At 40.9% G+C, this 14,833-nt stretch overlaps 1 protein-coding gene across 3 annotated transcripts in view; it reads right to left on the bottom strand.

Annotated features, from left to right (window-relative positions):
• The window catches only part of GRAMD1C (GRAM domain containing 1C), a 73,527-nt gene that overhangs the window by 11,591 nt on the left and 47,103 nt on the right, over positions 1-14,833 (bottom strand). For all 3 annotated transcript variants that reach the window (XM_084801716.1, XM_084801717.1, XM_084801718.1), the window contains 2 exons: positions 13,408-13,570; positions 5,618-5,755 (listed from right to left, as the gene is read on the bottom strand). In XM_084801716.1, the coding sequence (XP_084657842.1) occupies positions 5,618-5,755; positions 13,408-13,570 (301 nt within the window). The remainder of the gene's footprint in view (positions 1-5,617; positions 5,756-13,407; positions 13,571-14,833) is intronic.

The following is a 14,833-nucleotide window of genomic DNA, read 5'->3' as shown; positions in this document are numbered from 1 at the left end:
GCAACCAGTGCTCTTAACCACTGAGCCATCTCTCCAGCCCCAGAACCGGCTTCTCTTATAAACCCCTTTCACCAGAGAAGTTATTATGTGACTCTGGGCAACAGGTACGTAAAATAGGTATACAAATCAGACACAGATAATGAATAATAAAGACATGTATTTCAAAGTAATTCTTTAGTTTACTTATAATTTTACCACTTGGAATAAAGAAACGCAGATGTCGTGCTATTGGATACACTTGTTTACTTTTACATAAGCAATGTACACCATGGCTAAAAATTTTATGCACAGGATGCCAGAGTACCTTCAATATGTTTCAGAGTCTATAGGTTGGTTTAATAACAGACAGTGATGAGAATGCCATTTCATATAAATGTGCAATACAAATTACTGAAATATGTTGAGAGCCATTTCAGAAACTATTATACATTCTTTCCTAATCCTATACACATTCATTACATAATTTTTAAAAATGAATTTCATGTCAGCAGCTCAAATAGCAATTTTTTAAACATGGGACCTTTTACGACAATACAACCAAATATATCTAACTTGACACAAATACTAAGGGATGATGGCAGGAAAATAATGAAAGTCTTTATTATCCATAACTATATCGTTGTTGTTTCTATGAAGGCAGAAAGTTTGTATGCGCCAAGGTGGTGCAGGTAGTATATGTGGGCATCATGTGTTGTGACATCATAAAGTGTACACACATTGTGTGTTCAGAACCCAAGCTGCAGCAGAGTCATTCAAAACAACAGAGGTGCCAGAAGCACCTCAGATTCATTATACCATTAATTTTGAACTAACTTTGTATTCAGAAACCTGTTACTGTGTGAGCCGCCTTCCATATTCATTTATATGGCCTCCCATGTGCAGTCAGAACCCACAGTTTAAGAAGCTGAAGAGGGGCTAGAGAGATACCTCGGTGGGTAGGAGCACTTGTTCTGGAAGACGCCCTGGGTTTGATTCCCAGCACCCACCTGGAGTCTCACAACTATCTATAACTCAGGTCCAGAGAATCTGATGCCCTCTTTTGACCACCATGAGCACCACGCACACATGTGGTGCACAGATATACATGTGAGCAAAATACTCATACATGTAAGATAAAGCTAAAGAAAAATAACATTACTTCTTTTTAAAAAGCTAAAACATACACACATCTCTCATCTACTTATTTCTAAATTGCTAATATGTTTTTAGAAGCCAAATTTAAAGGTTGGTTCATCTACAGGCTTCCAGAACTTATGGAAATAATGCAAACAAGAGCATGCATGTAATGCTAGCAACAGTGAGGCTGAGGCAGGAGGGTGGGAATGTGAGGCTAGCCTGAGCCATATAAAAAGATTCTGTCTGGGGGCAGAGAGGGAGGAAACACAAACACAACACTTGAGTATGCCATCACTAAAGATAAAATGCTGAAAGACATTTGTCATTATTCAACAATGAGACTTTAATCCCTGCTAGTGGAGAGATGATGTCACAGATGATAGTGGTTGCGTTTTATCTGCTAAGTGTTTAATCAAGGTAAGGTGACAGATGTCTTAGATCATGGTCATTATTCCCTCTTATTATGAGTACAACACACTTCACACAGAAACACAGCCTTAAAACACAGCTCCGTTTGGGGAAATCACTATAGGTGAACGCACCGTGAGCTCTGTTCAAAGTCTGACTACACCATGCATGCCACCATCACGAGTGGACATGGATGATAATTATTTGGTGGCTTGGGTGCTTCATCAGCCTTCCTGCTGCAGGAGCCTTACTTCATTCCACATCTCCTCTCACCAAAGGATTAGCTTGAAGATGGAGCCCTTTTTGTTCAGATTCTTTTGTACGGGGCCAGCCTGGAGGTTTAAGGCAGGGCCTGAAAGCCTTTAAGTATCTGTGGAAGCTTTACAACTGCATTTCAAAAGGCAGCATCACCCACCAGAGAGTCTACCACCCAGACATTCATTTTTAAAAGATATCCACTTAATTTTGAAGTACTTTTTCAGATTATTTGTTCCTATAATCTTGTCAGCTTACTCCAGGAAAAGACAAATAATCCACTGTCAATCAGAAACAGGATCAAGTTTTATTCATGGGTAATAAAATAAATGTATATGTTAAAAAATAAAAATATAAATAATAATAAAAAAAAGAAACAGGATCAAAAGTTATCTCTGAATCCTGTTACTAAAATTCCATACTATTAAAAAAAAAAAAGCAACAATCAAGCTCTATTTCCCCATGCATGGAACACTTGGATTTTTACCAAGACCTATTGAACTATCAGTTGCGAGAACATCCTCTGATTAACATCATATTGGAAGTGTCAGTCCTCCATACCGAAGAAAAGATCTTTATTAGGTAAAATATCAAAACTTAAATTGTAAGAAAATAACAACAGCAGACAAAAGGACACATTGTCATTTTTGTAGCATTAATGTTAAAAAAATAAAGACAGGAATTTCAGAATACTTTAAGAATGCTTTGTTTTTGTAAACAATTTAAATTGGTGAAACTTCATATCCATTAGGGTGGCTATTACATAAAATTAGAAGGAACAAGTGTTGATGATTGTGTGGAAAAACTGGAGTCTCTATGCATTGCCAGTAGGACTGTAAAAAGGTGCACTCTTAGAATACAGAACTGGGCAGGCCTCAAAGAAAATAAACAAAGTTACTCTGTGATGCAACAATCCACTTCCAGACAACTAATAAACACCACAAAGACATCAAAGTGGGGCTCGAGCAGATATTCACTTATTAATGGCCTGGGTAGTATTTCTTTCACAGTAGCTAAAAGCTATAAAGAAGCCAAGTGTCATTAATGGATGAATGAGTACACAGAATATGGTATTATATATGTGTACGCAGAATATAATTATGCCTTTAAAAGGCATGAAACTCTGCTATGTATCTTCTCAAGGATGGATGCATTTGAAGTCACTTTGTTAAGTGTAACACTTTGGCTTAGTAAAAGTCAAATATTATATAAATTCATTTTTATGAAATAGCCTAAGTAGTTAAATTCACAAATATAAAAGATGGAACAGTGGTCCTTCAGAAACTGGGGAAGGAAAACAGAGAGTTATCATTTATAGGTTCAGAGTTTCTGTTTGGGTTGATGAAAAGGTCTGGAGACGCATGCAGTGATAACTACATTACAATGAATGTATGTAATATCTCTGAACTGTTTGCTTCCTTAATATGATATACACTTCATCACAATTTTAAAATCTAAGACACCTAGGTAAAGTAAATATGGATGTTATTATACTAGTCATGTATCTTCTCTGAAGGTTTACATTTATCTAAATGAGAAATATTTTAAATTGAGTTTTTAATTAGAAGTAATGGCATGCAACTGTAAATAGAAATTAAAGAGACTGCCAACTTAAAAGTTCTTTATCAAAATAAATTAGATCTATGAGGCTGGTAAGATGGCTCAAGAGATGTCTTACTTATTTTGTTGCTGGGATAAAATACCATGAACCAAAGTCCTCAGTGGCACACATCCCCCAGTAGGACTACACCTCCTAAAAGTCCCACAGCGCCTGTGCAAACAGCGCCACCAATTGGAGAGCTAGTATGTAAATCTGGTGGGAAACATTTTCACTCAAACCATTACAGCAGGTTTGCCTGCCAATCCAAGTTTGATTCCATGAACTCACATGGTGGAAGAACTCTTACAAGTTGTTCTCTGACACATACACACACGAGAGAGAGAGAGAGAGGGAGGGAGGGAGGGAGGGACGGAGGGAGGGAGAGGGAGAGGGAGAGGGAGAGGGAGAGGGAGGGAGAGAGAGAGAGAGGGAGAGGGAGGGAGAGAGAGAGAGAGAGAGAAAGAAGAAGAAGGAGGAGGAGGAGGAGGGTGAGGAGGAGGAGGACGAGGATGAGGACGAGGAGAACGAGGAAGAGAAAGACAACTTTAGTTACCGGGTAGCAGGTTCTAAGTTAACAGGATGATTTACAGTCATAAACAAATTCTCTTTTGGAGAAAAGCCTCCTGACTTACTCTAGGTCTAGCCTGTAATGTGTCTATAACTGTTCAGACTTTTGAGTAAGCTGGAGGCCTTTTCTTGCCAACACTGTTTATGACACCAGAGAGGGGATATAATCATCCACGTTGAAGCCAGATAGATATTAGACAACAAATGCAGTTGTGCTCCAAGAAGCAAACTTTAGTTCATACCAATCTTTAATGCCTGTGGTGCTTCATAACCATAAAAGGCACAGTACCACATCAACAGCCACTGCTTAGCACTGCTTAGCCCCTCACAGGGCTCCCACTCCCCAGAGAATAGCAAAGTACAAACCAGATTCAGAAGGGATACAGAATGCTAAATAGGAGCCAAGGAACAGAGGGCAATGTACATCTCCTAGATACACCAATTTTAATGGGAAATAGAAGAAAATATTCTTAAAGTCATGAACCTCCTGAAATAATCACCATGCTCATGCCAACAGAAGCTCTTTGCTACTCTACCATGAGTAAGAACATTCATTTTTGGACCTGGTGTCGATATCATGGATCTTAGCTATGGATATACACTTGTGCCTTTGTAAAATCTCAGATAAATTAATGGTTAACAAAATTCTTATAGAATTGATTCGCTGATCTTACCTTCTACAAATGTCTACCACTAATTTTATACTGTTGAATCCCACAGTTAACAAAATATCTGAAATATTTTAAGTAAATTCATTTTAAAACTTACTATAAATTTTTTGAGTTATTTAACAAAGTAGAACTTTTATTGTCTAGGCAGTGAAATTGTTCTGGGAGTGTAATCAGCTCCCTACATAAGACATTATATTATAGGTATTGCTATCAAAAGGGCACAGCTCTGTCATTTTCACAAAGGAAATGCACCTAAGCGTTACTACTCAGACTAATCCATAAAACTTCTTTCTGTATCCAAAAGCAGCCTCGCCGGCTTTACCCGTCTACCCCTCCACAATGGCAATGGCTACTGGCATCCACACGTTTGCAAATAAATCACACAGCGCACACATTTGGTGTCCAGCTTCTTGTGCTTAACACTGTGTCTGTGAGGTTTACTTATATGCAGCAGGAGTTCGCTGTTGTCTGTGCTGGGATATGGTATTCTTCAATGGAAAACTGGATATCTTGTTCCTCTCTTACTGATGGATGTTTGAGGTCATAAATGATACTACCATAATCCCAGTAAGTGTCTTTCAGAGTGCACACACATCCGTTGCTGATGAATGTGCACCTCAGAGCGAAAGAACTGAGTCCAGGAATTCACAGCTATAATAGATACTACCAGGCCAAGTGGTTACTTTAGTTTGCACTTTACCTGCATCCAGTCGTCACATAATGGGACCCTTTCAAATAGAGTTCAGCAAGACTGACTGGGGACACTAATGAATAACTGCAGTTTTTTAAGGGTATAAATCTAATTTTAAGTAGCACTTACCTAATTAATTAAACAATTCTATTGTACACATGCAAATTTAACCCAACATTTAAATCCCAGTTTTGAAATCAAACATCTTAAAATCAAAGTGTATTTAATTTCTCCCCAGACAATATCAGTTTCAACCCTCTAAGGAAAATCTTCACAAATGTGTTATTAGGCAAGAAACAGAGCACCAACCTATTATATTTCGAGAATTAGCAAATCTCTGCATAAAGCGTGAGCTCGTGAAGAGCAACTCAAACATTCTCTCAGCACTGATGTGAAAGACGCGGTTGATATAAAGTCTTCCTTGAAGGTCTTTTTCAGGAATACTTTCTAGAAAAAGAAAACACAAACCAGAGGAAGACAAATTAAGGAAAGATAATTTCAATATTGGAGGGGGAAGGATGTGTTTTGTTTGGTCTTGATACAAAACAGTTTTTAAATGTGATTATCCTACCTCAGATCTCTAAAACTACAAATTGGAAATATATATTAAGTATAAGCATATATACTTGACTAAATAGATCACAGTTTTCAATTGTTAAAAGCCACACTCACATAAACACTCAGCTGGGATAATATCAAATTCCTTGTATAAGATACCATGCAAATAAATGTCTCAGATGGGATAAAAAGAAACAGTATCTACCATGGCCATTTCAAGTCATACCGCTGACTACAGACGTTCCCAGTGGTTCTGTGTGCTGCCTGCACTAACACACTCACTTGGCTACTGCTGGCTGCCCGACAGGGATCACTCTACTCATAGTGTATTCTCAACACCCTACATTAAGGAGGGAGTAACGATTCCTCCCAAAAAGTATTCTTCAAAGCTGAGTAACATCCAGTGGACCAGCGCTTGCTCCCCCTGGGAACTTGACAGCTAAGGATCTGCTGAAAATTACAGCAGCCAACGAACTGTGGTCTGTTCACCTCTTCTGATGTTCCTCAGAAACAGCGCAGCAGCCGGTGTTCACAGTCATCTATGTGTCAGACCCTGTGCTAATAAGCACGGTCAGCACTGACACACCTCAGCCTATACAGTCCTTTGGAAGAAGTGACATCATCATCTTCCCCTAAGGAGGAGGAAACTGTGGCGTAGAGAGAACAGCCAAGATGTCGAGATCAGGAGCGACTGCTCTGGAATTTGAATCCACTCCACACAAAAAAAGTATTCTTCATTTTACATTGCCAGAAAGAGTTTAACTGAAAAGACTATAAAAAGGAAAAACAAAAAATAGAAAAGAAAAAGGGCAGGAATAGAAAGAAGCCTGGTATATGACGAAAATCGTGGAAACAACCCGACACAGAATGTTAGTGACTTAATGATAAAGGACAGTGACTCGTTACTGTCTCGAGCTTACCCTCCCCCAGCACACAAAGAGAAACCACGACGCAAGCTCCACACTTCAGAAGCCAAGCTCCAAGGCTTAGCTGTGCAAAGCAGCTGTCAATGTTAACCTTTGGGAAGCAGGGCGCTAAAACAGAAGCAATATTCTACAAACCAGAAGAGCACAGCCCTGCCCCACCCCACTCCTGCTTTCTCCCTCGTCACTGATTTGTGTGTAAAAGATTTACAAATACCATGTAGACACTGACTGACCCTCTTCTCGTAAAAACACTATTTATAGGCAAAACGATTCACTGAGATTTCAAAGAGCTCCTCCAGCGTGGAAAGCATCTCTGAAATTAGGCAATTTGCTATGGTTCTGTAAGACAGCCTCCCCTGCTAGGCTTGGGAAAGAGCTTTCTCTGACACTGAAGTAGTATATGTTTATGATTAAAAAAATAACTCAAATATTCACAATGGAAGCAAACAACTACAGGTGATTTGGTAGAATTTCTTCAGAAAATTCTCTCCATACAAGGGTTCAACCAAATCTCTTTAGTCGGCTCTAATCTTGGGTGCCTTCTCATGACTTATGTTTCTTTGTTATGCTCTTGAATCCTGAAAGAGAGCTGGTCAGGCCATTTTACAGAAGGACCTTCAATCTGGGCTTGTCTGGAGTTTTTAATGAACAACCTAGAATACTGAGTTTGGGGCAAAGACTATCACAAAGGTGAAAGGGCTCTTGGCTGTTGTGAATAGAACAGCGATAAAGCTGAGCGCGCAGGTCCCTATAGGAAGCTGTTTGTTTATTTGAGGGAGGCATATGTCTCTGAAAACACTAGTTCACACTCTCAACAGCAGTGCATAGAGTTTCTTTTTCTTCTACATCCCCACCAATATCTGTTGGGTTGTTGTTGTTGTTGTTTTTAAGGTTTTTTGTTTTTGTTTTTTTTTTTTTTTTGAGACAGGGTTTCTCTGCGTCGCCTTGGCTGTCCTGAACTTACTTTGTAGACCTGGCTGGCCTCGAACTCACAGAGGTCTGCCTCCTTCTGCCTCCCCGAGTGCTGGGATTACAGGTATGCGCCACCTCGCCCAGCTTGGTTTCTTGGTGATATTCTACCTGGGGTGAGATGGAATCTCAATGTAATGGTTTTGGCTGGTTGGTTGGGTTTGGGGTTTGGGGGGGGGGGTTGTCTGGGGTTTGAGACAGAATTTCACATAGCACATGTTGGCCTCAAACTTGCTATGTGGCTGAGGATGACCTTGAACTTCTGAGCCTATGACTCCTCATTACTAGGATTACAGGTTTGTATCACCATGTGCTATTTTATGCAGTGCTGGGGACCAAATCCAGGGCTTTGGACACGTTCTAGGCAAGTACTCAAACAGATGAACTACACCTCCTAACCCATCAAAGCAGCTTTCCCCAAGAGCTAAGAATGGTGAAGATTTTCATGTGTATTTATTGGCCATTTGTACTTTTTTATTTGAATTGTGGTTTTAGGCTCATTTGTCTATTTATTAACTAAATTGACTTGCCCTTTGGCTGTTCAATTTTAAACTATCTTCTTGGATATTAACCCCTGTTAGATATGGCCAAGACCTTCCCCCTGTTCTGTAGGCTGTCTTTTCACTCTAGTGATTTTCTTCTGCTGTGCAAATATTTTAAAATTAAATGCAATGTGTGCCAAGTTTATCGGATATTTTTCCTACACCTAGAGGCAGTCATTTCTCTTAAGGAGCCCTGGAATTAAAACCTTTCAAAAGTGAGCTACTTATTCATATTGAAAATGGAAAGACTACACTCTGTGCACCCTTCAATACAGTAGTGTCATGTCTCTCCTAAGCCCCATTGGGTGACAGATTCTGAATTATGGCTGATAAAAGTGCAATTTATTATATCCATATCAGAAATTAATAATATATTCTGCATGCAAATTTGCTCAAGGAAATTTGTAAACAAAATAAATTATTCCACCTTTGGATTACTCATTTATGAAATTCTTGACATTTCAATTCTCTTCAAACAACAACAGAAATAACCCTGTTGTAGCCCGGAAGTTGGCGGGTAGGGGTTTTTAGATGAAGAAAGAACACTTCTTAACCCAGGAGCAGCTACTATTGTCAATATAGGGGAAAAATATTGCTTAAAAAAATATCATCTTAGGGACCAGAAGGTGGTTGCTCTTCCAGGGGACTCAAGTTTGGATCCCAGCACTCACACTGGGCAGGTCACAACCACCTGTACCTCCAGCTCCAGGAGATCCAAGCTCCTCCTACCTCTGTGGACACTAGCAGTTGCATGCACAGACACATACAAATACACATAATTCAAGCCACATTTTTAAAGGATCCGTTTGAAGGTGGCCAGGAGAAATAATTTGGAATGAGGCAGATTAGGGGAAACATGGTGACATGAAACTTAAAACACATAGTACCAGTTGTTTTGAGGATGCATAAAAATGTTCCACATAGCTAAGGACTAAGTTTGGTGGAGTCGTGGTGCACACTGACTCCCTCCATGAGACAGGATCATGGTACTCTGTTCTAAAAGGTGCTGTCAAGGATACAGAATTCTAGCTCGACTCTCTACATCAAAATAATCCAGTACCCCTTCCCCCAAATTTTAGCACAGATGTGATAGGAAAGGAAGGTGGGATTTCCTCATTTTCCTATCTGTTCAAAAACAGATCAAAGTGCCCCACTGCAGCCACTGTGGTGACGCATACAGGGTCCTAGCACTCAGGAGACGGGGCAGGAGGGTCACAGGAGGCTGGAGGCCTGCCTGCGCTACGCGACCAGCTCCAGGCAGCCAGGGCTACACAGTAAGACCCTGTCGCAACAAATAAACCTAGCCACCGTGTGGCTTAAAGAGATCTCCCCCAGCCCCCCAGCCCCCCAGCCCCCCAGCCCCCCAGCTGCGCGACTTCATGCGACTCTCCCCATCTTTTCCCTGCTTCATTTCCTTCCAATGTCTCCATGGTTTTACAACCTCAAGAAAATCAAAAAGCACAGATGCATCATCATACTCGCCTGAAAGATCTGATGGGCCTGAGATTGGAAACTCACTGGAAGCACTCAAGTTATTATCTAATGATAATTTAAAATGTAAAAACCCAACACCAGCTGGGCGTAGTGGCACACACCTTTAACCCCAGCACTCAGGAGGCAGAGGCAGGTGGATCGCTGTGAGTTTGAGGCCAGCCTGGTCTACAAAGCGAGTCCAGGACAGCCAAGACTACACAGAGAGACCCTGTCTTGAAAAACCAAATAAATAAATAAAATAAAATAAAAACTCAACATCTTAGGAACACTAGGGGAAACAGCATGTAAGTGCTCACTGCCAAACCAAGCAGTTTTTAAAGAGGCCCCAATAAGGGGCACAGTGGCCAGGGCTCACAGACAGTAACTACACACTATTTTCTTTCCTTCGCTCCTAGATGGGTGTGTGCAGCTTTTGAGTTTTTTGCTGTTTTTTTTATTTTATTTTATTTTATTTTATTTTATTGGCATATATATTTATATTATTACACATAAGTAGGAAAATTACATACAGCAAGAACCATGAGACATTCAGGGATCAGCTTTTGAGTTTTAATGTTGCCTTTCTAGGAACTCTTTAATGAAATGACTTCTTAAGGACAGTTCTTAAGAACAGGTTTAAATAACTCCTTGGTCTGGCGTCACTTGCCTATTTGGCCACTGGGTGCCAGAACAGATCTTCCCAGAGTCCTAAGTTCAGCCAGGCGGCACAGGACTAATTCATACCAACTCTGCCCAAAGCGGAGCAGCAAGAGGCCCAGTAAGGCTGCACCACGCGTCATCCTAACCCCGCCCACTGCACTGACTTCAGTGCCAGAGCCAGTGCTCTTCCTATTTTCAAGAAAGATTTCTTATAATCCCACTGGCTGTGAGCACTTAGGGAAAGCAGGGAGCATGGCTTGCCAGTAAGCCTCCCACAAATGTCTTTCGTGGTTTGTTTGTTTGTTTTTTCCATTGCTATATTCTCAACTATTCCTTGCTTCCCTCTTCCCCCTCCCTTCCTCCTGGGCATGCGCAAAGAAAGAGCAAGAGGGCAGCTATCCGCAGCCAGCAAGAGCGTCCTCACCAGAAAGCAATTCGGCTGGGCCTGATCTGTGACTTCCATGCTAGAGAACCATGAGGAAGTACACTGTTCTTGTCTGTGCTATCTGCTATGGCAGCCCATGCTTCCTACGGTAATGTGTACGCACGGAAGGAGCGGCCCAAGCAGGCTTAGCACGTGTCTGTCTTGTCTAATGAAGCCTAGGTCCCCTCAGCAGCTGTTGCTGCTCTGTGGCTGGTCTCCCCTCGGCCTCTACAGAGCGTGGCTGGCCTGACTGAGTAGTAGTAGGTCAGCCTCATTTTCGGTTTAGTCAACGGTCCTGTTAACCTCTGGCACGTGTCAGCGGGTTATCCTCTAATTCGGCCACCATTAGTGTTAAGGGTACTGTGTTGGCCTCTCTGACTTGCTCTTTGTTTCCCCCTATTTTACTACAGTAGGGAATATCAGAAAGGGCACTTGCTATCTCTTGATCCTAGCAACAATGTAAAGCATAAAATAAGATTACTAGCCAGAGTATGGCATGTTTGATACCCAGAAGGCTTTTCTTTTGGTAAAGATTCTGATTGCTCATCATTGTCAGTCTAGCTAAATTTATTGGCCTTTTAAAACCAAATAATTTATTTTACTTTTTACATTTCACTTACTTATTGTGGGGAGGGCACATGGGCTATCACACACAACAACTTTCAGGAATCAGTTTTCTCCTCCCATTACGCAGACTCTGGGGACTGAACTCAAGTTATTTAGCTGGTGGCGAGCACATTTACTGACTGGTCCCATAAATTATTTTTAAATACCATACAGAATGTTATTAGCAGTTCTCTTTGTAAAACTTTCAACCAGAGATTGTTCCTTTAAAAGTTATTTAAAGCTGGGCGTGGTGGTCCACACCTTTAATCCCAGCACTCAGAGGCAGATGCAGGCTGATCTTTTAGAATTTGAGGCCAGCTTGATCTACAAAGAGAATCTAGGACAGCCAAGGCTATGCAGAGAAACCTTTCTTGAAAAACAAACAAACAAACAAAACTTATTTGAAAATGAATTCAAATTTTAAAAATTCAATAGACACAGACTCTAATAAAAACAGTTCAGAAGTGACTGTGGAGATGTGACCATGCTTCTGCCTTCGAAGTTATTTTTAAATATTTCTCAAAATATTCTAAAATATAACAATAGTGAAAAGCAGGTAGCTACATCCCATATAGAGTGGAATAATAACCTTCAAAGAAACAGCAATAAAGTAATCTTTTTAAAAGAATTCCTTTCTGGAAATTTTGCCTCCTTTGGAAGCCACACAGTAATTTAAATTAATATTTATCTCAGAATGTGCACCTGCCATGACTGCTTGCTTTCATTATATGGTTTACAGAGCTTTTGTTAAGATGTTTGTTTGTTTGTTTGTTTGTTTGAGGCAAGGTGTCACTATGTACCTAGGCTAGCCTGGAACTCTCTGCTCCCCAAATGCTAGGATTAAAGATGTGTGTGCCACCTCACCCAGCACATATCCCTTTGTAAAAAGAAAAGAAAAAAAGAACTTGGGAAGTGCTGGACATGGTACTCATGCCTTTAATCCCAGTGGGAGAGGCAAGAGGATCTCTGAGTTCAACAAAATTAAAAATTGAGCTACAAGCCACCCAAGACAATAATAATAGTAATAGTAATAACAACAACAACAGCTTGGGAAGTGCTTTAGTTAAATGAGAAGAACACTGGACTCAAAGATCTTGTCCTCAATCCAACCTCTGTACAGTTAACTAGCTACATGTGTTCAACTTGAAACTCTCAATTTCTTATTTTTCTATAGGTAGAGGTAGACTAAATACACTAACAAGGGAATATCTTGTCGCAGGATGTAGGAGCAGTATACAGGCTTTCTAGAAACAGACTTGCTTTTTCACTGGTACTGTTTGTTTTGTGTCCACTGCAGGAAAGCTTCGTGTGTGTGTGTGTGTGTGTGTGTGTGTGTGTGTGTGTGTGTGTGTATACAAACATGTTCATGCATGTTTGTTTGTGTGTGTGCACATGTGTGCATGTGTCTGTGAAGCCTAGAGGACAACCCTCAGTGTTGTTCCTGAGAAGACACCGACTTTATTTTCTGAGACCTGGTCTTGCCTGGAACACATTGATTATGCTAAGCTGCCTGGCCAGTGAGACCAAGGGTCTGCCTGTCTCCACCTCCGTGTTGTTGGGAGTGCAAACTTGCACCACCAACGGCCACCAAATGCTGGGTCTGTCGTGTGGTGCTGGCGGTGGAACTCAGGTCCTTGTGCTTGCCCTGGGATATTTCATCATGGCCTAACTCCCTAACCCTGAAAGCTTGGGATCGTAGGCCAATCTAATGGAGACTTTCAAACAGCTGGCTTTTGAGGAAACAGAGATAGGTCAGCCGGACCAGCTGGCCTCCCATTCCCTATACACATTCAGTCCTTTTCTGGTTCTCTACAGTGCGAGGTGGCCACAATCAAATTCTCACTCTGTGCACACACACACACACACACACACACACACACACTAGCACAAGGGTAAACATCAAAAGGCATGCTTGGAATGCTGTTAAGATAAATTCTTTACCTTCGTCAACAGAATCTGAAGTGCTGCCTTTGTCCAGAGAAAGGTACTCATTTTTATTCAAATCCAGGGATTTGGAGGGCACTCGACTTAACCTCTTTCCTGAAGCTAGTGAAGGGCTTTTTTTCACATGTTTCTCACCCTGGGACTCCTCTTTTCCTAATCCCTAAAAGACAAAAAAATTTGGTTTAAAAGTAAAAAACTGACTGGAGGCATAGGCCATACAGTAAGAACTTTAATACTGAACATGAAGAGTAAAAGATTGAAATGCTGTTTTTTGAAAATATGCTTATAGCATTCTGTTAAGGTTGAATGCTACTCTGAAATGTCAGTAGGCCAGGAAGGCCTTCCTCAAGCGTTCTCACACTCTAACGCACAACAAATTTATGAAGAATATCTTATAAAAGATTCAAAGGAACTTGACAGCATGTGAGTGACTGGGGCAGAAAGCAAAGGGGACAGAAGACAAACATAAGGGACAATCGGGTCTTTTGGGGTGGACAATGAGAAGCCAAACCCAGTTTTGTTCCCTCAGCCTGTGCCCACCTCTTAGCCAGCTCTCCAAACCAATAACTAAGGAGAAACGGAAAGCCATGAGGAGACAGAAGTTACCCAGGAGTGCAGTGCAGAGAGATGAACTTCCCAACGATCACGGCTGGTCCTACCGTAAAAGACTAAGACAGAAGGAACTAAAATATACCAAAGTATGATGTGTATACTTTCTGGGCATGCTTAATAAAAAGACATGTCGTTTCTATAGGAAGAGATAGATGTAATGGCAGATAGATATAGTAAACGATGGACATTAAACATAAATGCTATTGTTATGTTACAATTCAAATAGAACTATCTATAATTAGTAAGATAAGTAGAACCTGTATTAACCATACAGAAAATTCCTTTTGGTACTGTCTGTGTGTACACAGATGGAAGAGCATACAAACATACATCCAGCCCTTCTCTTTTCCACACTAGAAGATCCTTGCCTAGCGCTAAACACTCTCAGCTCCAGGAGGGCACAGAAGCTGAGTGGTAACTGGGACCAAGGACACACTTTATTACAGAGTTAGACCACCCCACTCAGAGAACTGACTCCTCAGCAGAGAATGCAGCAAAAACTAGAGTTGATATATTTAGGAGTTCCACAGTAGGAAGCAATGTGCTTGCTTAGCTGACCCAAGGCCTCTCTAACAACCAAGCAGAGCTCCATGTTGTATTTAGCCTCTTGTTAACTAAATTATATTTCCTATTATAGGAATATAGATAAGTATCCATACGAGAAGTATCAACGGGGCTGGAGAGATGGCTCAGTGATTAATTAAGAGCACTGAATGCTCTTCCAGAGGACCCAGGTTCGATTCTCAGCACCCACTTGGTGACGCACAACTGCCTGCAACTCCAGTTCTAGGAAACCCGACACCCTTACACA

The sequence above is a fragment of the Acomys minous genome (assembly GCF_964271855.1).
Source record: "Acomys minous genome assembly, chromosome: 11".
NCBI lineage: Eukaryota > Metazoa > Chordata > Mammalia > Rodentia > Muridae > Acomys > Acomys minous.
The sequence above is the reverse complement of the archived record's forward strand: the minus strand, read 5'-3'. Positions and strand labels throughout refer to the sequence as shown.